The following is a 25,922-nucleotide window of genomic DNA, read 5'->3' as shown; positions in this document are numbered from 1 at the left end:
AGAAGTATTCGAAAAATATTCTCATTTGCGAATCATGACTATTCGATCTGAAGACCGAATAGAATAGGACACTATTAGATTCGTTATTCGAAAGTTTCGAATATTCGCACACGCCTAGCACTGTTCTTTTCCCAAACCGCGGCGGCTAAGCGGCTGTTGCACTGTTCAGTTGAGCTCGACGACGGGGTACGGACGCAAACATACGCCCATCCAAGGCAACACTGGAATCTAAGAGACGTAAAGTTCGTTTGAGTTAGGAAGGTAGCAGCGGCAGTGCATGAAACGCGCAAGGACTCGTCGCCTCTAGCTGCTAGCTGTGTGATTCGTGGACACGAAGGTGATGTACGGCGCGTGTCAAGGCAAGAATGCTGATGAGAGCTGTATGTCACATAGAAGTATGACACCTCTATCAATGTATTTATGGCCTCTATACCCTTTGCGTCACAGTGGCACATATCCATGCGGGGTAATTAGCCGACAGCGGACAGATATACCTGATGGCTTATATCCAGTTGCACATACCCGATGTCCCAAGCTGTTGTCTGTTCGGACACCAACCCGATGACACATACATCTCCAGTGTTTCATTCGGCAATATGCAGTTCCCGCAAAGTTAGGGAAGGAGTAAATTAAGCTTCGCTTTACGTCTTCTGTGCGTCGAGATGAGGGAGCACATTTAGAAGCGCGAGGGGGTGAATAGTAATTCGTGCGGAACCCTTAGTCACGGCGCACAACGTAGCACGTGAGTACTTTTGGCGTGAAACACTCTGTTAAAGAGTTCTGTGTACAGTGTATACCATTGCCGCATAGCCACGATACCGAGAGGAAGCCGAGAAAAGCATCGATAGTGGGGACACCCAAGGACTTCTATACTCACCTATTGTGTGCGTAACTACTGCTGCAATTTCGGACTACGTTTTGCTTGCAGTCACCTGCCTGTACAAGGATTTCAGCTGCGTTGCTAAAAAACTTTAGTTCCATTAATCCTCTTTTGTTGCTTCTCGAGCCTTATTAAAAAACGGGTAGCACTAATAAATAATAAAAGATGTGAATGTTTTTGTGCGTTTTGTTGTCCTCACGTAGTAATATGCCAATAATAATGAGATAGGTTAGCTAAGCTGTCTGTTTTTTTTTCTTCCCTTCGAAGAAGCTGGGCGCATGTCGGGAGCTGCAGTAAAGTCATGTATACAAGGTGATGTAGAAAAAAAAAGGAACTTTTACGTTTCAAACGTCACGAGATTGATAGAAACCATGTTTCTTGCTATATTATTCTTGCGTGCGCCCGAAGTGCCACAAGAGCTTTAGTACAACACTAGGAAATAGCAAATGAAGAACACTATAAGAGCGTGCTCCTACTGCTTTTGTTGATGGCATACTTGGAGAACTTCAGAATGGCTTCAGAATCTGTAGGCTTATGAATGATAGCTTATTTGTTCTCTCTAGGTGTATTGACATATCCAGAGCAGAAAGGAGACCGTTACATGTGGCTTTTTTAGACATTACAGGAGCGAGGCGAAAGTTAATATCAACAAGGGACTGACGCAGGGGTGCCCTTTATCCCCACTGCTGTTTATGATGTACATACATGGTAAGGATGGAAAGCGCACTAGAGGGAAGTAATATCGAGTTTAATCTCTCATACCACCAGGCGGGTACAGTTGTAGAGCAGCAGCTTCCAGTTTTGCTTCGGTCGATTTAGGCACCTCTGGCCTCCTTGAAGCCCTTGGGTTCAGCGAGAGCAGGGGGGAAAGTAAACATGTCCGCAATAGAGATTAGTGAGAGGCGATTCGAAGATTTGTGGAACAAAAGTCGGCAAACGGAGAAACGACGGAGGCGCGCAATAACAAAGTTCCCAGTAGGGGTAGAGAAAGTTTGCTAGAGAGCTTGGTGGCGCAACCCAGCACCCCCTTCTAAAGGGGATGCTCAGAGTATCCATGCATGCATCGATCCATCCATCCATTGAAGTCGACTAGAATCGCGGAACGTCTGCGACGCGGCCTCGAACATTTAAATGCGACGCCAAAGAGAAATACTACGTCAGTCTATATTGATGCAGTGCTTCACAAGTGCGTGGTAGCAACCTGACCCCCTTCATCTCACTCTCGGATAAAGAAATAACAGACTCATAAAGAAATCACCTGGCTTGCAATAGGCAGTCATCTATGCTTAACAAAAAAAAACAAGATGGTGCTTATGCTTACAGGAACTATTTCAATTGCAATCAATTGAGGAAGACTGACCGGGCGTCCGCTTTAACACTCACACACACTCACATACAAAACGAACTTTTTTGATTACGTTGGTTCAGTGAAAAGACGACTAGCAGCTCTGACAACAATGGCGCAGCGCAAGCACGGACCACAGCCGAGGAAATTGTTCTGGTCCTCTAACCTGGGCCGGCAGCGTTCAAACGCAACACATTTGCGGAGGAACGACCGTCAAAGCAGCGCGAGACGTAAGTATACGCCCTCGGCTTCGTATCGCGGGGAAGTTCTCGAACAAATATTGACGCAAAGCCAGGTTCTACGACAAAAGAGGGCCTTTACACGGCAATGACGGCCTGTCCAATGACTACCGACAAAAAAAAAACATTCTGTAAAACTTTGCAAAGCTACAGAGATGGGGTAATTACATGAAGCAAACAGGAGTCGGAGCTGTCATTGCCCCAAAGCGTCGCTCCCGCATGGTGGAGCAATAACGGGAAAACTTAAAGGTCAATGCCTTATTGATATCCCTTCCCACTGCTACATCAAAGATCGAATCAAAGTGACGCTCGGGCGGAGAAATTGCCGGCCTTGTTCGCCAGGCTAAACCCGCCTGCTGCTACAATTCACCACCACCACCACCACCACCACAACTTTTCCAAACACAGAGAAAATGAGCTACGTATGCAAGCGAGTCGCAGAAGGTAAGATGATCTGCCTGAATGAAAGCGGATCAAAACCAGCGCCGGTATAAAAAAAAAATCAGAGGAAGAGATAATGTAATCTATTCTTGGCGAACAATCTTTATCGCTTGCATCTACGTAGATTTGGCAATCAGAAATGTTGGGCAATGCTTGTGAGCGTTAGGAGAACGCGGTGCCGAGTTTGACGAAAAATTGTTGATTCGACTTTAGAAAAGCATGTATAATGATCAAGTGGCGTATAGAACAGATACGCGGACCAGCGATGTTCTGAAACAAAAACAACAAAAGAAAGGGAAAAAAATCTAGACATGTGGGTGACCGGAAAGAGTGCCCTGCCTCTGGATTTTGACGCCCGGCGCCTCTTCCCTGGCCCCCCTGAGAGATGGCGCCTCATTTTCTAGTCATTAGCGATTTTCTTAAACTTTCAAACTGGCGTCCTTTCGTTGTCTTACACCGCCCTGATAAATATACTGTGAGCGGAGGGGCACTATTTATTTATTTATTTATTTATTTATTTATTTATTTATTTATTTATTTAAACGCTTCAATAACAACGCACCAAAAGACATGGATTGCGACCACGTTACTAAATTAGGACACTGATATTTTTTTTACTAATAAGATATTTATTATTTTTAAGACAAAAATAATACTATGCGTTGAAAATATCAATTCCTCTTTTGCCTCTCGAGCATTATCAAAGACCGGCAGCACTAATAAAGAATAAAAGGTTTGGCTGTTCTGGTGCGTTTCGCTGTCTCCACTTATGTGAACTTCCCGCCGTAGCACCGCACGCCATTTTAGCAACAGGAACTACTTCCCGCGCGCTGGACATCTTCAAAACAACCAGCCAGTTGAGAAGTCCACCTGGCATAAATCGTTACTGTCAAACTACAAAAAAAAAGATTAAAGAAATAGACGACGCACATTTTGGAATCTATGTGAAGCGAAGCTCTCGTGAAGCAATTAAACCCCCCCTCCCCCAATGCTAGGAATTCACCCATTTCATTCTCGCGTCTTTGGCGCAAAGGAAGCTGGCAGACGCGGAAACTGGCGTACCGCCGTCTAGCGGCCGCGTACACTCAGACAGACCTCAAATGGCAAATGGAAAAGGGCTTTGCCTTTGAGCTTCCGCATAATACAATTATGTTACCTCGTATGTTCGAATAACAATCCGAAGCCATCGCGTCTGCAGCTTGTGCGTGAGCCGTACTTCACAAATTTTCCTGATCCAATTTTTTAAAACGTTCACTTAATTCAATAAGGTACTTGCACTCTGCAAAGGGCCTCGAAGAATGAGGACGCATGCTGCACTTCCGCATACGTGCGCGCAAGGGACGTACGTCGCTTGCGGTGGCGGTGCCTGCCTAACGTCGTCTAACGTCGGCAGCAGCTTCGCTGCACACCGAATTTCACAGCGTGGGATGCAAACGGATTTTATTTTTTTTTTGAGCATGAGCTATTCGGAAAGACAATTCAGCAGCACCCAGTAGCCAAAGTCAATTAAGTCAGTGAGGGTTCGCCGCGAATGAGGCTTTGCTTCAAAAGAGAACCGGACACATTACGACACGACATGCTGGCACAGCCGGAAAGCTTCCAGGCATCTATCTAGCACTTTGTTTCTTTTCAAAAAGTTACCCGGCGCGGCAGCCCATGCAGTAGCTATGGCGTTGCGCTATTGAGTTCGAGGTTGCGGGTTCGGCCACGGCGGCCGCATTTTGATGGGGGCGGAATGCAAAAAACCCTTCCTGTTTTTAGATCTACAGGTGCACGTGAGAGAAAGAAAACCAGGTGGTCAAGATAATTCCGGAGCCGCGCCACTAAGGCGTGTTTCATAATCAGGTCGTGGTTTTGACAATTAAAACCCCAGAACTTTTTTTATAAGAGTTTCGGCGCATGCTGATGAAATTCAAGTAACAGAGGCAGAATGAGGAAAGCGTCGGGTTCCTATGTTCTGCTTACCATATTGATAAGCCGTCCTCGCTAATATTTTGGCCAATATTTCAATTGGCTGTCAACCGTGTTAATTCTATCGAAAGGACATTTTGTGAATAAAAATCAGAGCTAATGAGCAGTGTCATCTTAAGATTTACGAAAAAAATTTTTTTTTCTTCGGAGCTAGTATTCTTGCTTGCTTTTTTTTACCTTCTCTATTTCTAGTATAGACTACACATTTCTTGAAGTCTCTAGAAGTGGGGCGAGACACGGTACAGTTATACTTTGAATAAGCTATTTCGCTTTCTCTTGCCATTTCTTCTCTTTCCTTCCTTCCTTACTGTGCGCTTTGATTCTTTCTTTTCCCGGGGAACGAGCAGTCTTTAGCGAAGAAATCAGGAAGTGCTTTAAATTAACGCCCCCGTTTCTTGTAATTGCTCGTTAGCATAAACGGCACCTGCTGGAATATATTAGTAAAAAGAAAAAAAAAGAAAGACAAACGTTCATTTTTGCCTAATGAGCACAGCCGCTGCTTAAAATCATCACCGGTCTCGTTCAAGTTAGTGTATATTACTTTCTTTTCTTCAATGCAATTAGGACGGTCGCTCGCATTTCACTTGTTTGAATTTAGCACCACCTTTAATCATACACTCCTGACTGAGAAAACAAATATATATGGGACGCAGCGTTCTAATTGGGTAATTAGCGAGAATTTAACATTAAGCAACTTGCAGGCCCCTCATAGCGCATGCGAGCAAACAAAGTTCCCGCTTTTTAAAGCTACCGCCTTGCATACCTACGGCAACTGGAGGTAACCTCCAGGCTATCTGATTACTATGGTAAGCTGCATGCTGAATCTTCAGCACGAAAAGCGTAATGACGGAAAGAAGGCTACACGACGCTAGCGGTGACTAACGTACAACCGAATGGTTATTTCGAAAGAATTAGTTAAAGTAAAAGTTTAAAGGCCATTCAAACTAGACTCGATGTCGAGCAAAGACAATGTCTTCCTGATTACGTCGGGGGTGAGAATGGGACAGATTCACAGCGCACCACACTTTATCGCGTCACCCATCGTGCGAGGGTTGTAGAAGGGGCGTCGAAGTACCTCGCTTTGTTTCTGCGCTATCTACGGGAGGATTGACCCATATTCTGACATACGATGATTGTGTTAGTTATCTCAAATAACTTAAAAATGTGGACTCATGTGTGCTACTAGGTATGCGCCCCTGGGATCACAGATCGCCGCGATGTTCCGAATATTTAGTAGCATACGTAACTAGTAGCACATATCGGCCCTCGTTTTTAAACAGCACTATATTCGTTCAGTATCGGCCCTCGAAATAGGCATGAGACAAACCCGATACGGAAAAGTGATGGTAGCTCCCAAAGAAGGGCATCGTCTTTAAAAAACACTAGGCGCGTACATCCAAATACGGATGTTCACAGAGAGAGAAAAGCTTGAATTGGTGAACGGTGCACAAACAAATGATGTTTCGACGAACGAATGTATCTTCTGCATCTGATGATCCGGCGTTAAAGGGTGCTCGAAGTTAAAGAAAACTTGTGTGGAGCACAGGAAGACTTACCGTCTTCATAATTCTGACACAACCAACGCAAGTGCGACCCAACAGTCGACACAACAACCGAATATTCGTAAAGTTGATCGATTAAAAGCTTGCCGATATCTCCAATCATAGCTGGTAATTTCTATCTTCACTCATCTCTATATTTAAGGTATCTGTTGATCTACGGGCGCTTTAGCCTTGGCAGCACCGATGCGTTATTGCATGCGCGCATTTGCTCTATGCACAAACGAAACGAGCTTTCTAGTTTGAATAACGTTATCTTATGGCATAATATTATTTTAAGATTTAAATGCACGAGAGGAGTTGAAAGAACAAACCTGGTGGCATGGGAAACCACATAGATCAAAGAAGTAGGTCATTTTCGTCAACATTATATATAATTTCATTCATTTTCGCCTTAAGGGCCCGGAAGCATTACATAATGAGGGGGCTTGTTTCTGTTTGGCAATGCCAGAACAAAATAAGAAAACAGAAAATATTCACGCAGAAACTCTTCTGAGAGTTCTCTAAGTATGCGTAAGCATCGAGCCACTTGCTCACCACCCCGCAGCCGGGTGTCATTATCAATGTTATGAAACTTGATACGACCGGTATAAACGATAGCGCCGCGGCAACACGAACTGTTGCGGACGGCGGCGCAAGGTGAGTTGGTGACGCAAGAAAAGCAGTGCAGGTGGAAGCACCATGCGCCCTGCTGTGCGCATTATAAGCCGTCATTGCTGTAAAACATTTCATTCATCCGCGTCGAACTATCATGAACCGTGATCAAGCGTACTCTAGCCGCGCCTGCGTATGGCTTGGCCGTGCGGGCCGTATCTTGAAAGCGATCGCCGACTGCTGATAGCTTCGTGCGCTGTGTTCTCGCCGCTCCAGCGACAAGCAGCACCAAAGCTGAATTTGCTCTCTACTGCGGGCCTTATCTTGAAAGCGATCGTCTTACAAGACGGCCTGGCGGTTTTTCTCGTTGGGTAAGCATGGAAACTTGAACGCATTTAATATTGAAAATGAGTAAAACAACATGATCCTTTATCGTCGTCGCGAATAACAGTGGCAGCAATAACCGCACAACGGAGAAAGATTGGACTGCACCTCTATTCACTCGCGCAAACGCACAGGCCCGAACTCCGACTGGTTTATAGTCACGAATCACGCGCGCTCTCGTTTCCTACGCACTCCAACGCGAAGCGAGCACTTCGTAGCGGAGTGCTTCGCGCGGCACATACATTTAGAGGGACGGCGAAGGCAGGGCTCAACTAGCACGCGCGCACTTCATATTGCATTCCGCTACTCCAGTTGCAAAGTTCAAGGGTTTTTTTTCCTTTCTCTTATTTTTTAACCGGGCCTGCTACTCACGCGTCTTCGTCTTCTATTTGAGGGCAAGCAAAGAAAGATGAATTCCGTGCGGCTTCCATTGTCATATGCTTAAAGCAATTTTGCCGTGCCAGCCAGCGGACGAGAAAACTAGCTCTCTGTTTTCTTTATTTTTCTCCCTCATTCCTTCGGCGCTCATCTCCCTTTTTCTAATGAAACCACGAGACTTTGTTTCACGCACACACAACGAATTTTCGGAAGGCAATCTCGAAGTATATTTCTGTCCTACGAACTTTTCTTCTGTCTTTATTTTTTCTCTTCCCTTTCTTTCTTTCTTCTTTTTTCAGTCTTGAAAATCTGCGTCACTCCTACGGTACCTTTTTCGTAATCACGTTCATGCCTCTCTCTATCTTTGCTCATATCTCATCTAGCGTCTTCGGGCTTCCGCCCACTCCGCCCTTTGTTTTACCTTCTCGGGAATAGCCAATCAAATAATTTAATTCTCGTTTTACTTCTTCCCGTGCTCATTCACTCCCATTTCCGAGCGAACAAGCTGCGTCGGAGCCTTCTGTTTCACGGTGTTCTCTTTTACTTGGTCTCATGCTTTGCTACCTCGAAGAAGTAGAGCACCTCGCAGCAGCGGGACTCTCGCCGCATAATCTAAGCCATTACACTGCTTGGACGCAGGGACCGCATTATCGATCCCTCTTGGACTTCATTAGGTCAGCAAATCTATTTTCATTCATTTAATCATCCTTGTTCACCCCCATCCCATACCCTTGTATGCCCTGAGGCATTTATCCTCGCATTAAAAAAAAAAAAGAAGTAGAGCAGAGGGCACAATTTCTTACTTCTGGTGCCCCTTGCGCACTCTATGTCCCACTTCTCCTGCCCCAGCATTGCATTAAAAAAGCAATACCATAACACAGCGTCGTGGTTGCTCCTATAGCAAATAGCGTATCGCACCCACATACACACGCAGACCGTTTGCTATTTGCTGCTAAAAGAGACGAAATGACCAAATACTGATGTTCACCCAAGCTAGCGCGAAGCCACCAGGAACATCCGTACGAGTTTTCCAGAAAGCTGCACAGTTGAAGGAGAAGAGAAACTCTGTCCTGACCTGATCCATCCAGCTGCACTACGCAGAAGCTTTGGCCTCAGAAAATAATCCTGGGCCGGGAATTTCAAAAATACCCATTGAGACGGAAAACCAAGAATTATTTAACGCAGGAACTACCTTTTCAACAGCGGATTAAAGACTAACTTACACAAACATGAAAATTTTAAAAAAAATTATGTAAGGAAACTTTACATTTAAAGGTTATCCGAAATGTCGCACTGCGGACACGTCGGGCCACTACGTGCTTGGACAATGTACTACTGAAAGATAGACTCGGAGAATATGACTGTGTTTCATGACCTCTTGAAACTTAAAATAAATATGATGCGCCTAGACTGCGCGAAACAGACAATACATCAAGTAACAAATTTTAGCAAGCTTGCCGTATAATTTAAAGAGAAACCTTGTTTATACACGTAAGAACCTGTAACAGGCGCGAAGAACCTGGAATGTTGTCAAATCCACCTTGCGGTGCAAATTACGCGCTTGCACGGTAACTCGCATTACCCCGCAGCCTGAAAGGTGCCCTTCATATGGATACGACTGTAAATACGTACACAGTATACACATGCGCACAAAGTACAGGCACACGCACAAAACATAAACACGCATCGCGTGACATATCGCACCCATACATGCACATTCGCGTATATAGACCGCAGGCTACAACCTCGAAATAGCGATACGCATCTCACAACATTTTTTACGGCCGTTCGAGTTCGCTCGCGTGCGATGCAGCTGTTGACGGTAGTTGCCGCAGGGCAACTTCTGAAATTTCTTCGCGCAGATTTGACCTCAAAGTTAGGTAAAAAAAGGAAAGAAGGCTGATTTGGAGCGTTTCCGCCTCATGGCCCGGTTCCATACATTTCCCTAAACGCCGTTCCCTTTCTCTCCCTTTCGCCGCGGTGGTCTTGCCGCTGGAGCAGAAATTTCTGCGCGCACACATCGCGCTTCCTTGCGCACATGTGTATCTCGCATTGATATGCACCTGTACGCTCCAGCAACGTTGTGTTTCAGGCGCTGCTCCCGGTAACATCGCCTTTTTCAATTTCCAGTCTGCGCGGCTTGCTTCAAACTTTCTTTCTTTCTTTCTTTCTTTTTTTCTTTTCTTTCTTCCTTTCGTTCGTTCTTTCTTTCTTTCTTTCTTTCTTTCTTTCTTTCTTTCTCTCTCTCTCTCTCTCTCTTATTTTTCTTTCTTGCTTTCGTTCCAAACTTTGGATCTGTGATGGCACACTGGTGAATGTATGCCCGGGGGAACGACGTCGTAAAAGAAGAACTGGCGAGATTATTTCGTGCATCACTGCGGGATCCCACCGCTTCCGCATGCGAGACGTTAATGAGAAAAACGGCCTCGCTCTTGGCCGTTTTCTCTGCGCATTGAAACGAGTCTGAAGGCGTAAAAGAAAATGTTTTATACCGCAATGAAACTTTTCCGCGGGGCGAGTGCATATGGACGAGTGAGATAGAGCTTGCAGAGAGAGAGAGAGGGAGAGAGAAAGTTGCCTTTGAGCGGTTCATAGCGCTTGTCAACAACCGGAAAATGATGTGCGCCCGACGACGTAAATTTGGGAGCGCGAATTGCTTCATTCGGAATGCCAGTAACTTTTATTGAAAAATTTTATATCGTTTAGTCGTTATAACAACGTCAGTTGTGGGACCGTTAACGCCTGTTATTATTTATTATTTTGAAGGTAATATTACATTCGCAAACGATTAGTTGAGGCGCGTCTCTCGTAGTAAATCGCAATTAGGAACAAAGTATGGCACGCAAACAATGAAATTTCAGTTAATGCATTTTCTGAACATTAACAGACGCACTGAAACCTTGTTTATGAGAGTACTTGCTTTTTGGAATTCATAAAGAGGGTTACGGAGTGGTTGCTGCTTAACGGAAAATAGTATATGCAATGAGTGTAAGTGTTCTGATGTCATTGAACCAGTGTCTCCATAACCTGCTCCAGATCTTATTAGTTTATTCTCTCTATGCTGTGAAGCGGCGTTACTGCTGCATTTATAATGATATGACTGTTTGTATGGGGGTGGGCTCTGTCAGCCACTTTGCCTTTTTCCCTCCTCCTAAAGTTTGCCTTATATCGTTACACATTGAATAAACTTCACTTCACTTCACCCCGCTTCTCCGACTTCTGTACTTCGCCTTTCGTGATATACGTTTCTCCGATAGGCGGTAGGAACGCTGAAAACGTTATTTCCGTTATCTGCTATTTCCAGGAGCACGCTCTTCTTTAATGCGCATAATAACGGTGGTTTGGACATCAACACCATTATACCTTAAGGATTGTAGTACTTTAGATAATTCGTTAGGTGAATGACACTTTGGTATGCTTTGCTTACGTACGCGGAATGTCGTTCTTTCACACGCGCAGAATCTCATTCGCCAGCGTTATTTGTTAATTATACCTTTACGTTTAGTATTAGGCGTTTGGTGAAATGAAGTGCAGGTGTGGCTGATATAATGACCACAGGATATGCCACTGCTTAAAAATGTAGGGAACAAACATCTGTGTGTGAGTGGGCATAGTGCGCATTTTTGCGTGTTTGATTGCCTGTTTTTATCTTTGTGCGTTTGATGCAGCAACAGCAGTAGCACTCTAGCCCAGCAACTAAGGCTCCTTTCAATGCCCCTCTACCTCTCCCCCCACCTTTATTATTTTTTTCAACAATAATAAGCCAAGAAACCATTCTTTCTTTGCTATATAGCGAGTCTAAATAGTGTGATGGTGTGAAGAGCTGGGTGAGAAACTATCTCGAGAAAATCGCTCCAAAAGCGCAATAAGGATAAACTTTTACCTATTCAGACTACTGTACATAGGTTAATAGTTGTATATTTTACTTTATGTTCTCTGATACCTTCTCTCCCTGTCGTCCCGTTCTCCGCTGCGAATATAAAGTAAGAGAAAAACAATAACTCCGTCCTTCGTAGCCATAATAATGTTATCGTAATGTATGACGACATGGCTCTGAAATAAATACAACCCCCTGTAAAGCGTACTTTTCCGCATGTTTTTCTGCTTCGCCGTGCAGCTGCTCCTCGCTGCTCTGCGAAACGCAATCGTAAACAAAGCGACCAATGCCTTCAACGCGGACGCCAAGCTCTCTTCGGTCGTTGCTTAGAGCGGTACAGGGTCAGGGGGTGCTCGTACCGCTTCGCGAGGAGTTGTGTGGAGAGCGTCAGTAACGCACGCCAGTTTATCTCCGGGGCAATTATACGCATGCCGCTAACACAAAGGCTGCGAAAGCTTTAGTAGGCTCATCTACAGCATGTGAGCGTGCCACGTCCATACCCTTGCAGTTTCGCAAGCCGCGCACTGCAAAAGTAATAAAGCAGTAGTATGCACCAAGGGCGAAGCCAATTATCCGCCGGTGTTGCGGTGAGCTTCTGCGTGTACTCACTTCTTTCTGGCTAACCTCCCCGTATTTGCTCCCTCCCTCCCTCCCTCCCTCCCTCCCTCCCTCCCTCCCTCCCTCCCTCCCTTTCTCTCTTTCTCTCTCCGCGTACGCACATCCGCCCCGTGCTTATTAGAACTACCATTTCTCGCGATCCTGTCGCGCTTGGCTGGTTTTTTCTTCTTTTTTGCCGAGGGTAAGCAGCCCTGCAATTTCGTGCCTGCGTTAATCCTGGCCAGGTCAGCTGTGCCGCAAGAGGAACCAATCACGCCGGCGCTCGCTCACACTGTTACTCGAGTTTCCTGCCTAACGGGCTGCTCTTATGTAATGTAATTTTTACGGGTTTGTTTAGTGCCTTAACTTGTCAGTAGCGTGAAAGCTGGCCAGAAAAGAAAATTTTTTTTGAGTAAGGCGGAGGGTCTGGCAGGAGGAGCTATGTGTCTAATCCGCTGTCAACAAGAGCAAGGATAGACAGGGTAAATTAAGGAGAGAGAAAGAGAGTGTGTATGTATGTACGCGTGTCGATGACGATGGCAGGATAGAGTGAACTACACGTGACGACGAGTACGTTTGAGAAGAGTAACATATAATTCAGTCATGTCATAGAAGAAATAATAAAGCCTACGTTTATTTTACTGATTTCACTACAACATTCGTCATCCTTCCTAGCTTTGAGATATTCAATTCTTCGACGTAGTTCATTTACAGTTCATTATTCACTTTGTGTTCCTTTTGCGTCCCTATGGCCATCGATTTCGCTCATTTTCCCTTCACGATGCTTCTCTATCTCTCTCTCTCCCTTTTCGTACCACAATCTCTTCTCTTTAGGCTTCCAGGTTAAGTGCCATTTCGTCGAGCTGTTGCTTGTACTCGTTCCACGTTATTCACACTGAGGGCTCCAGCGCAGTGCCTAACAATGAGGTCTTTATTTTATGTCTACGCTGTTATTGCTTAACTGTACATGGCTTTCAAAATTATTGACTTGACACTTTTTTCCAACACGTTAAAGGAACGATCGGCTTGCTGCGTGAAAGGCACCTCACTTTATCTCGTTAAAAACGACGACAACGCATTTCCGTAAAGCAGTAGCTTATGCCCGTGCTTGCCAGCTTCGTATAGTCATCCGTCATCTTCGAAATTGAATTAATGAATCCTGGGGTATTACATGCCAAAACTACGATTTGATTACGAGGCAAGCCGTAGTGGGAGACTCCTGAATAATTTTGACCGCCAGGTGATCCTTAACACGCCCCCAATGCACGGGACACCGGCGTTAGCGCATTTCGGACCCATCGAAATGCGGCCGTCGTGGTCGGGATTTGATTCCGCGACCTCGTGCTTAGCAGCGCAACACCATAGGCGAGTCACCACTGAGGCGCGTCTTCGAAATTAGGGTTTTCGCTGTTTCTTTTGCTTTCCAAGTTGGCCTCTTCATCCTCCTTCTCTTCAACACCCTTCTCTCTCTGTCGTTCTTCTACTTGCTCGGTAAAATAAAAGCAAATGCTCTCATGAAAGCGTCAGCTTTATGCCTTTCGGTCCCTCCACCCCGTTAAATGTGTTCAGACCGTTATAACGCAGTCATTAGAGGCGGGTTCCCCTCGGTGAGGAACGTGAACAAACATGTCGCCAGCGTACTAGAGAAACTCGAGCCTACAGGTAACCAATATAACAATAATGCTACTTACACTACGCATAAACCTTATGTTGCTTCAAGTTGCTTTCAGTAGGGGTGCTGCCAAGATGCCTTTTGGAGCATTCTAGTTTGAGGAACAAACTTCTGCGATCTGCCCAGAGTATTAAAAAAAATAAATCACTTGGCAGGACGTCAACGGAAATTTTGCGAGATGAAGTGTAAAATAACGTCTATGCGTTTCTCACTCTTTTATTTCTCCTGAACTGACTGCATATTTGTTTCTAGGATGTCGTTTGGAGTGCTAAAAGATTTTTTTTTCGTTATAGTTACAGCGCCGTGTGATGGAAGTCAGGCGCTTATAGTAAGCGCATTATGAAATTCCGGGCGTTCCAACGCCCTCATCAATCTCAGCGCTCAAATTAAACTAATATCGCCGCCCTCCGGCTCGGAAGAGAGAAAAAAAAAGTGAGTGAGAGAGAAAAAAAAATCAGCGCCAACTGCATACGCATTACCTGCATGCCGAGCGCGCCCGCGGAAAGGTAATGCAAATGTGAACCGCACACTTTTTCATTAATTCTGTGCACCAGTGCACAAGTTGTTCAGTTGATCGCAAGGCTACGTAACGATCGATTGTGGTTGCCCCACTCTTCATGTTGACAGTAATCTCTTGCGACAGAAATACGTTTATGTAGAAACAACTAGTCTCTCTATTTGTACGAATGTTTTCAACATAGTGGCAGTAAATTATGTGTATACTAAAGCAAAATAAGTAGGAAAGTAGTCTTGGGCAGTCCCAAATGGACAGTCCATTAGGTGGACTCTTACAGAATACCCCCCCCCCCCCCCTTCAGCTGGTGCACAGCTTCAGGAATCGCTGAACTCGTACTCTGCCTGTTGTAACGTAGCATTAGGTGCGACGGCTGACGAATACGTCGCAGTTAATGATGACATGGTGCATGGTGCCATAACTGGCGACCGACGACGACTTCAAATTCCAAAGCCTTCATGGTGGAAAGGATGCGAATGGGAACGAAGGCAACAGTGATGGAAACCTTGTCAACGAACTCCTTTCTCCTTTTATTCCCTTTACCCCTTTCCCCAGCACAGGGTATCCAGCCGGTACTTACACTGGCTAACCTCCCTGTCTTTCCTCCCCTTTGTCTCCTCTCCTCCTCCTGTCAACGAACGAAGAAGATTTTCAGTAAGAATAGCGATAACTGCGTTCGACGGTGATGATGAGTATAGCGTCTTGTGGCGCAAGGGCCAAATATGACCAAAAAGCGCCAGGCCAAATGCGTTCGACGGTCTGCAGTTTTACCTAGCGTCGCCACCGCGTTTCACCGTGGAGCATGTGGTGAACCTCGGTGCAGTGAGGTCGGCGCGGTCGCGCATTCCGCCATGCGAAGTGTGCACTGAAGAAAAGGCGATTGATCACCTCTTCAATTCGTATTCAATGATGGTTTTCTCTTGTTGAATGTGTTAAGTTTGCTTCACTGTGAGTGCCACAGTGCGCAATACTGACAACGAAGTGACCTGTATAACGAAGGATTTTGGAGCACCGTATAGCACTTCGTTACCGCACTGCAACTGTCTAGCGCAGACGGCTGGCAGCTGAATGGCGGTCAACAGTGGGGGTGAAGGGGAGTGCAGGGCAATAAAGGGCAGGGGGAGTCCAGCAGTGGCGTAGCAACAGGGGGGGCCGGGGGGCCGTAGGCCCCGGGTGCAAGGGGCCAGTAAGGGGGGGGGGGGGCGTCATTTACGTCTGAAGACACCCCTCTTTCCGCCGGCTACACTCGGGGAGGGAGGTGACAGAAGACCTATGGGCCCCGGGTGCCAGACGACCTAGCTACGCCACTGGAGTCCAGACACCTTCCGTGTCACTGCGCATCCTCCGACGCTCAACAGTGTGCCTTGTGGGCTACCATCAGCCGCTTGGATGACAGACTGCTCTCGAAGGAACAGATCTCCGGACATTGGCCTAAGCAATCTTGCAAGTACAAGGCCACAAAAGCCATGCTGCGCTTCTTGAAGGCGACAGCATTGATTGTACAAACGCTTACGACTGTCAGCGAACAGTCCTCCGTGAGAGCGTTCAAAATGACTGCCTCTTTATTCTTGTTCTTATCTTTCCTGCTTCTCATCTGTATTGCCCCTTTCCCAACTGTAGGCTGGGAAACTGGGCACGTGCTTGGATAACCTAACCACCACGGCAGCCCAGCGGCTACGGCGTTGGGCTGTTGAGCTCGAGGTAGCCGCTCGATATAGCCGCATTCCGATGGCGGCGGAACGCACAGACGCTCGCGTAGTAACGTGCATTGGGGCCACCTTGCACCCTGCAATGCCCGATGCATCATATATAGGCTACGCCGAATTTGATGCCTCAAAATGATGATTCAAGCATACGAAACTCCATGCAAAGGTCAAAATCGCGTTTTTTTTTTGTTATGCTGAAGTGATGTTTCAGCAGCGTATAGCTTATCAATCCGATTACTAGTTCATTAATTAGTACAGTTATTAGGTTATAACTAAAAAACAACTTAGTTGTGTTTTTGTTTTTTCTGCGTATGTACTCGCCACGGCCAGAAATAAATCTCAACAACCTCCTTTCTTTTTTCGTATATTATATGATCTGTAAGTGTGTTTGGGTATCAAAGGGTTAAGGAACCCCAGCTGTTTGCAATTAATCCGGAGCCATCCACCGTACGGCGTGCCTCATAATCAGATCGTGGTTCTGGCACGCAAAACCGCAGAATTGAGTTTTAATTTCTTTTGTGTTAACCTCTCTGCCTTTGTACGTGTCTCTCTCTCTCTCTCTCTTGCTCTCTCTCTCTCTGTTAAAACTACGCAGCGGCGCCACTTTGCATCCGCGATCAGGAACCAACTAGCCTGTAATACGCAACCGTCGACTCCGAACGAAGCTCGAGGCGTGCGCCACCCGGGAGGCGAGAGGGACCGCGTGTCATCGGCGGGGCAGCGCTCCTTCAGCGGCCGCGATCGCGGCGAGGCCAATTTAGCCCGGTGCCCTCCGTGCATACGACGCGTGCCCTGCGAGAAACGGGGCGTCGTGCAATCGAGCCCCTCTCGCACTGCGGGCGACGCGCGCGCGTGCCGGAACGTGCTGGACGAAACGTCGCCGCCTGTTCGTCGCTTTCGTGGCCTCTTCTCGCGGCTCATTGGACGAGAGGAATGAGACCCCGACGACACTCGGGCCGAAGTGAGTGAGACTCTCGTTTCGAGGGTGTTATCGAAGCGAACAGATTTCCTTTCGCCAGGTTACGCGGTAGCAAGGTGATCGGCGGTGGTTCGACTTTCACCGCCGATACAAAGGCGCCGACGCAAAGCGCAAATGCTCTCGCTCGAACGAGTTGCCGCGCGCGTGTCGTCGCCGAACGCAAACTAAAGACACGCACGTGCTCTCGTGCGAGATCTTCGAGGCGTCTCAAGCTTCAGACGCTGTGGTGGAGAACACGGTCTCGCCCCTCCATGCGCGCTGTGCTAGCGGTGTGTTCCCGACCCCTGAAAACTTCCGGTCGTGCATTTTTGACGGCCAAGTAAGCCAAGGAGAAGAAATAAGTACTTTTGTCCCATAGTTTACTACAGGTACATGTTCCTGGTGTGCTCAGACAAATAAGAAACGTGCCACATGCGTCGAGCTAATGTATGTAGCTTTCTTGTTGCACTTAGGAGAAAAAAATAATTTGTCGGACATTGTAAACTTCTCTGCAAAATAGGTGCCAGCTGGAGAGGTATGTATACTAATAGGCCAATGTAACTTGTGTTCTTCCGCAGGGCTTAACCGGATATATCTTGGGACCTGTGTATTTACAGATAGGATCATTCTTCACCGAGCGGTACTCGGCGATATCACTCAGTGCAGCCCAACAAAGGCCGTGCCTAGGTATACTCACTGCAACAAACGTACGCCTTCAAGCTAACGGCTTTCTGGGAGCGTTCGGCTATTCGCTCACATTGAGAATCGACGTATTGTGCACAATATTTCGGTAGTGGTTTATTATTGTCGCGGTGTAAGGACGTTGAAGAAACAAATCGACATCAGTGACGACCTGGTGAAAAACAGTGACCATCAGAAAGCAAAACTTGGTGCGCGTGATTCGTGGCGTAGACTTTCCTACAATAATTATTAGAAGGGAATTCTGGAGCTGCAATTGTTCGGATTCAACGGAAATGATTGTTATTGCATGAATTTGTCTGATCTTTGTGCTTGCGGCTTCAGACGTTCCCGTAGCGATACTGCACACACGCACAATCATTGCGAATTGTTAAAGTCATTATAACACAACAGAGATAACAACAACAACAACAACAACAACAAGAAAGCGGAAAGACGGCATGTGCAACGCAATCGGATTCTACGTAAAGCAAAGCGTTCAAATAAATTCTACGCAAAGACGCACTTTACAACTGAGATGCATTCTATTTACAAATGTACGCGCATACTGTTCCCGTTCTTCCCCCATCGCAGAAACTTTTTTTCGTGTGGCTACGTGGTGACGGGCCCGTAACTGCTCAGCTCCAGTCCCACGTTTCACAGCACAGCAATTCCGTGTCCGCCCCGGCAATGCAGCAAGACGCGGAGAAACCCACGTGTAAACTCACGTCCCCATGACCTGCCAAACTCCGCCCGCCAGCCCAGCCACCCGACGCTCTAACCAGTAGGCCACAAACGCACGTATGTTTCTCTCGTACATACACCGAACAGCTATTTGGGATGGTCGCCCCGTGTTGATTTTAGGGATGATTTACCATACACTATGTTCGGGACATATAACTGTCTGGGTAGACAGTTATACGTCCCGAACATAGTGTATGGTAAATCATCCCTAAAATCAACACGGGGCGACCATCTCAAATAGCTGTTCGGTGTATGTACGAGAGAAACATACGTGCGTTTGTGGCCTACTGGTTAGAGTGTCGCTGTGTGGTTGCTACACCAGGGACATGTCCCGAACATGTCCCTGGTGTAGCAACCACACAGCGACACTCGCGCACATAACACACGAATGCACCGACCGTCCGGGCGACGCAATTTCGCCACGAGTCACAACACACACACTCACTACGTGGTCTTGGGAGGCGAGACTCTCCGAACTGGACCTGGGAAACCAACTGGCGACCCTCGACCAGGCCCGGCGAGCCGCGATCGCCAGTGGAGCCCTGTCAGAGGGAACCACCCAGGAATAAACCGCGCAACGGTTTCTGCAATAATAAAGTTTCTCCTCCTCCTCCTCCTACCATACACTATGGGCACATACCCAGAACGGGGGACTGGCGAAGAAGCGAGTGGTACATATCCTGTCACCAAGTAGCACTTTGAGATGATTGCCGCGTCTCGATGATGGGGACGATTTCCTACTACGGAACATAACGCACAACGAGAGATCAGCCAAAAAGCGTGTCCGCGTGTCGATTATGGATCGTGGTTTCCTCACCCACCACGGGGGATCGGGCACGAAGCGCATCCGCATGCTGATAACGATAGCGATGGTTTTTGTATGATGGCACGCAACCACAACAGGCGATTAGCCAAGAAGTGACCGTTACATTTAATATAAAAATAAGAAATTAGGGAACATAAGCCACTAAAAGATTTGTCACATCGCGTATCACGGGTCATTGAGAGTATACGCACGCGCGCCATTTTCCTTGATGCCAAAAGCGGCGAAACGAAATGGGCAAATTTATAGCATTTTTATTAACCGCATCACAAAATCTGCGCTTCGCATAGATTCCAAAGTGCGTGTGTTGAATCTGCACAATTTTTTATGTGCGTTATCGTTGACTGTTCTGAATTTTAGCCGCACGGATCGAGACTCCTTTGCTAACGCTTGGCTGTGGCTGGATGCCCTTATGCCGCTCATACTGAGTACTTTATAAAATTATATTGTATAGCAAGCTACGTCGGATTGCACGCCTTACTGTTTTATTTTTCTTTCTTTTCTTTTCTTTCTTCGTTTTATTCTTTCTTTTTCTATGCATTCCTTAGTCGGAGTTTATTTTTGATGATCGGTATAGGCGGCCCTTCGATCGCCTGTTTGCTCCTCAGCTAATCTTTTTAAAAAAAGAAAAAAGTTTTGCAACGGTCAGCCGATTCCGGGAAGAAAAATTTAGAAGTCCCTTCGGGTGCCGCTTCGAACTCCAGTCCGTCCATTTCGTTCCGTGTTCAGGTAAAGCTCCGTGGCCGGTACCCGTTGCCACGACGACGCGCCAAATTGCCTTACGGAGTTACAAAAGGTTGTGAATGCGCCTCTAATGGAGGCCGGCCAGGCCTAGGAGTTCAAAAGAGACTGGAGTAAGAAAAACGAACGCATACGTTCGGAGCTAACTGAAGACGAGCAGGCGCGCGCATCGGTCGCCTCTGTATAGCACACACAACGCGGTCGAAGATGTACGACAGCCCTTGGCCTAAGCCCGCAACGGCGTCCCGCGCACGGAAGCACTACTCAGCCGCAGTCGCCGTCCGAAGGCCTCTATTCACTTAATTGAATTGCGCGCGCCTTGCTTTGCTTGGAGGCACGAAGAAGGCCGTTGACAAGCTGATTGGCCTCCGCGCCCGATGCGATGGAATCTGCGTGACCGTATTTCGTAGTGTGAAAACGGTTGCACTTCGTAGTGTGACACAGCGATGGGTACTTCTTTCTTTCTTTCTTTCTTTCTTTCTTTCTTTCTTTCTTTCTTTCTTCTTTCTTTCTTTCTTTCTTTCTTTCTTTCTTTCTTTCTTTCTTTCTTTATTTCTTTCTTTCTTTCCTTCTTTCTTTCTTTCTTTATTTCTTTCTTTCTTTCTGCGAATTTTTATGACATTGCGAAGTGAACTCGCAGCCTGAACTGTCGCTAAATCTGCCTTTGCCGCAACACACGACGTCTGATAACGAAGCATGACAGTTTCGCACTAAAAAACATACGCTGAAGTAAACTTGCAAAATCAATTACGCGTTGGAATTCGTTCGCGCCACTGAAGTTTCTTTTCTGTTCCGTTTTCTTATTATGACCGCTGTAGCTGAATTTGCGGAGAAGCTTTACGTCGGGAACGTTCCTTGCAATTATCTATCATCGTCACGTCGTCGTGCGGACAATTAAAGGAGAAGCAACAAAAAATTAAGTAGAGGCCACGATAAGCGGAAATCGGTGTTACACGAAGCATTCTGCAAGGAGCTGGCTATTCGGCATGGTTCGTAGTTCCGTAAAGCTTTACCAGGTGAACCGGCATGCTTGTGTAAGGCCGGTGTGTGTGTGAAGCAAGCGTGCATGTGCGTGAAGACAGCAGCAAAGCGACGGCAACGGCGATGTAATGAGGGCTGATTTATTGTACTCCGGCAGAGAATCATTACGACCTGTTCCGTTACGACTTGAGCCCACCCCAGTGTTAGAGTACCGGTATTTGGAGATGAGAGAGCGCTGGGGGACTCGGATTCAAAACCCACCATCGGACACGTAATTTCTAATTTTTTTCCCCTTTCTTTATATGAACGATGCCCGCGCTGGAGTGAAGTAGGAGCCTTATATATACTTATACTGCGAAGTGCCTGGCAAGAGGCCAATAATGCTTCGCGTTCAAAAACAAACACTCTTGTATCCGCGCACTGCGGCAGCACGCGGTATACTGCGTATAGTAACACATACATCGTATACTTTGACGTTATCGAACGCGGGAGGTTTCTTTCCTATCAACTCGAATTTGTAGCTCGAATATTGTTTCGGCGGGTCGCCCAGCCTATACATAGGCGTAAGCGCTGTGTTGTCGAGTGATTTTCATTTCTGTTTTTCTCGCTTCTTGTTCGCGAAAGCGAAGGACGCGGGAGAGCACTGCTAGGCCTTCGTGAAGCCCCTGATCCATTCCGGCGGGCCACCTGTTCTGTATCCAGGAGCCTGCGGCGCCCAGGGGTGCTCCGCCGCGCGATCGGCCGCTGCATATTGAGCTGGTCCTGGAGAGCGTCATGCGAGATTACCGGAGACAAATATAACGCTCGCGTCTGTGCGCGCTGCAAGAGTGGCGTTTTGAACTTGCACTGAAAGAAACGGAGATGAGTTTGTGCTCGGAAAAACGTGCACACATTTTCAAGTGTTTACGGCTTGCGTGCGGGACCGAGGAGGCTATAGGCAAATAAGTACTTCCCTGAATCTATAACTGCCACGACATGTATTTCTCACAAAAGTATGCAACGATATGGGCAAACGATGTGCTTGTTATGTTATGTTTCAGCGAAAAGAAAGGAACCAATTTTAACACTCGTAAATAGAATCTCAGTGGTGTTTCAACGTATACGCTACAAGCTTTAAACACCACTTGTTGACACTACTCAATAACTTTTCTATCGGTTCTCAACGACAACAAATGTAAGAGAATATGGAGCTAACGAATAAGTGTCCCCAGCAGCATATCTCAAAAGGTCTACTAGAGGATATATCGCTTGACTTTGAAAGTGATCCCCCGATGGTTTAGATATACATTTTTTGCATGACAACCACTGTCAGCATTCTTTATTCACTAGCTCGTCCCTCCAGTACAATCGGAATTCGACTGGAGAGTAGCCGTATGTCGCAGTCAGTTCATTATTAACTAGTTAACTTTTAATTACTGGTTTTAAATTTCCTGTTGCAAAGGCAGTATCACAGGTTTAGCCACAGAAGGTTAGAACAGCTTACGCGATGTTGAAAGCAGCATTCGTTGTTGAGATGTTTGTCGACAAACGTTCATGTTCCGTTCCGAAACTTGACACACAAGTAGAGCCGGAAGCGCTGTCCACGTGATGCACGACGTTGTCGTGACGTCAAACAGCCCGCTGCTGTACCGCGCTGAGGCATTCCAACCGCACGCTTGTACGGCAAGCGACGGCCTGTTCCAACAGACGAGCTTAGCGGTAAACCCATCAACTTGATTATGATACAAATATGTTTATTAAGGTGTGGCTCGAAGGCATATTATGTGAAATAGGAAGGGGAGGTGGGTGAGGAGGCGTATGCTTTTAAATATATACGAGACGTTGCAGGAATAATCACGTGGGTAACGCTCCCGCCCCTCTTTGTGAGCCCAGTTTCGGAATTGGAGCGGCAAAATATGAGTTTTTGTGGACAAATATCTCAATGACGAATGCTGCTTTTAACACCCCCTAAATTAAGCTAACCTTTTGTGGCTACATCTGCGATACTGTCATTGCGACACGAGGCTCAGAACAAGAAATTAAAATTTTAGTTATCAAGATAGCTAACTAATTGAGCAGACTGCGATGACAACTCTCGGCCATCTGTCGTCGACTGAACTGTTTGTCGGCTTTGTTGTACCAAACTCATTTCGAGCATTAATGTTTGTTAACACACCGAGGTTATACAGTCAGTTTACGATAATGTCCTTCGAAGGACATCAACATACTGCTGCCGCTCGAAGACATTATCCGCGTGGCCTTAGTAGTGAGAGGATGATTTTGTGCAATGTGCCGACACTGTCAAATATATCTTGCGGGCAAGCTGAAGCAAGTCGTGACTGTGACCGACATGTGACACTGCAACTTTGCGCTCTGCCAGCAACGCGCCTTTCGAGAAAATTTAACCATGCTCGCATCCTCCGTTTTACAACTCGCAGCAAATGTGTAATGCCATCTGACGGCTACCCATTGGCACTAATGGTTGGCTTGCAAAGACGTTTAAGGAAAGTAAATGCTACAAGGGAGAGCCTCTTGCATAAGCAGCATCAAACATCTCCGCGTAATAATCTTGTCAGCCTGTTCGGTCGGGTGAAATGAACTGGGACGCATGACGCAGTATACACCCTGAATCAATATGAGAGGGAACAACCAAATTGCTTCCAAGACGCTACAAATAAGGCACATGACCTCACAAAGGTGTTCACTGAGAGTAAACGTTAAGCGGAAAAGCCATTCGTCACTTATTAACACGCCAGACTCGAATCCACACATCACGACAAACTGTTGCTTAAAAATAAATTTCGTGTTCCCTATAATATAGTTCATCGCAGAATTACCGCGGGTCGCCAGCCGCAGTGTCGTGGCTGCCAGATTTCCGTATGTCACCTGTCACGACGCCAACTAACGTTCATGCCACTGAACCAATCCTCAGGAGATGCCACCGGCTTACTTGGCAAGTGTGCGGCGGAGCGTTATCTTCAACCGCGAGTCCGACTCTCCGCGACCACGGCGGGAAGCGCATCATTCGCAACGTTCGTGGCCGCGTCACTGTTGCAAAAGCCCGGAGCATGCGGTATAATATAATCCGATGTCGCCCGCTTAAGCCCCGCGATAATGCCAGAAGAGCGCGACCACCTCTCCGCGCAGAAAGGAGATTACGCCGCACGGATGCACCGTAAAACGATTAGAAACGACGAAGCATGCAGCTGCACCGCGGTCACGGCCGGCGCGCAAGACCAACGAAATGCAGCGGGAAGCACTCGCTCGCCTCGAACGACAGCTCCCGCAGGCCGGTGAACCGCAGGTACGGCACGACGTCCGCGCGCAGTGACGATGCACGGCGCTCGACGATATCGCATGCAGCGGCGGTGCAGCGCTAAGCGGAAGACTGAAAGCGGGTGCTGCTGCAACGAGCAGTTAGCGGCAGTGGGCACGAGCAGCGGGCGTGAAAGACTCTGAGAGAGACCTGTGGTCGGGCGGCGTGAAGGTGATCTCCTCGTGCGGCGGTCGCTTGCCGTCGGTGGGCGATGCCATGGTGGAGGCGGTGTGGTCTCGGCGGCGCGCGCGCGCTACGGGCCACCGCAGCAGGGCCCGGGCCGCAGTCCGCTGCTGCTGTTGCGCATGCCGCCGCCGCTGGCCGATGCTGCACTGGCGGTCGGGCGCCGCTCCGCTGCGGAGCGCCGGGATCGGACGCGCCGCGGTCGGAACCGGCGTTGGCGCCCGCGCGCCCGATGCTCCGCCGCGAGCGCCATCTGCCGTCGCAAGGCGCGCGCGCGCTCGGCTCGAGGAGGAGGAGGGAGAGGCCTTGCGGGCAAATGCAAGAAATTGAACCGCACGCGATGATGTTTAAAAGAAACACCGAAGCGTTGCGGAGCTGCTGCGTCGTGGAGGGTTTGATGTCGTGATGTCGTATGGTGCCGTGTAGTCAAGCGTTGTAGCGCTGAGCCGTGCTTCCTGAAGGGCTGCACCAGATAGAGGTAACCTTTCCTTTTTACATCGTACCACTTCTCTCAAGCATTATGTGTTGTGGTGCGGTGGGGTATAGGCGGTGTGATGACATTATGTGCTATGTCATCGTGTGGTACGATGTGATATGCTACATTGTGGCGTATGTCGCGGAGTGGTACTGTGTCGTTTCTTCTGGTGTAGTATATGTGGCATGTCGCTGTTCTTTCCATCTTTTATCCAGATGGTGGTTTGGGTGGTGATGCCCTCAGGGTCCTCCTTGAGTATTTGGGCTAGGACTTGTGCAGCAGGTCTTCAAATTCTTCTCTGTAGGAAGTTGCGCCAGGCCTTTTAAGAATCCGTGAGGATCGTCACTGGTTTGTTTGCATGTTGGCCTTCGCGGATGGCTAACGCGATGGCCAACTTTTCGACTTCCGTGATCACAACATAGAACACCCCGACACGAACCCCACAAGGAAGCAATGGGAGGCACTGCTGTCCAGCTCGGCCCTCGACGACCGGCTCAAGCTGATACAGAGAGCTTAGAAGATGGCAAGAGCCAGCGTAGCCCTGGACTAGGGGCCCCGACCATTACCGATTCTTCTTATTATTCTTTTAATAAAGTTTATGTATTTATCTAGATATCCGTCTTTCATTTCCCTTACCCTTCCCCCAGTGCAGGAAAGCAAACCAGAACCTTATCCGGTTAACCTCCCTGACTTTCCCATCCCGTTCATTTCTCTCTATCTGACTCTCGTATGTGGTACTATGTGGTATGTGGCGGTGTAGTATTGTATTTTACCTGCAACGCCGCGGTGTGGTTCAGTCCGTTATGCTGTGGAAGGCAAAAACCGTCGTGTTTATAAATTTGTACGGTAAAAAACTAATGGTTTTCGCAATTCTCGAATCCGTTACT

General features: G+C 47.4%; 1 protein-coding gene across 2 annotated transcripts in view; it reads right to left on the bottom strand.

Annotated features, from left to right (window-relative positions):
- Window positions 1–24,695, bottom strand: part of LOC135920060 (neprilysin-1-like) — an 83,641-nt gene extending 58,946 nt beyond the window's left edge. For both annotated transcript variants that reach the window (XR_010570162.1, XM_065454112.1), the window contains exon 1: window positions 24,528–24,695. Coding sequence is in view for 1 of the 2 variants with exons in the window: in XM_065454112.1 (XP_065310184.1) it covers window positions 24,528–24,595 (68 nt within the window). In the remaining variant the exon portion in view is untranslated. The remainder of the gene's footprint in view (window positions 1–24,527) is intronic.
- Between the last annotated feature and the right edge of the window lie 1,227 nt (window positions 24,696–25,922).

Source organism: Dermacentor albipictus, chromosome 2, assembly GCF_038994185.2.
Source record: "Dermacentor albipictus isolate Rhodes 1998 colony chromosome 2, USDA_Dalb.pri_finalv2, whole genome shotgun sequence".
Taxonomy (NCBI): Eukaryota; Metazoa; Arthropoda; class Arachnida; order Ixodida; family Ixodidae; genus Dermacentor; species Dermacentor albipictus.
Note: the sequence above shows the minus strand (reverse complement) of the source record. Positions and strands in the feature narration are given on the sequence as shown.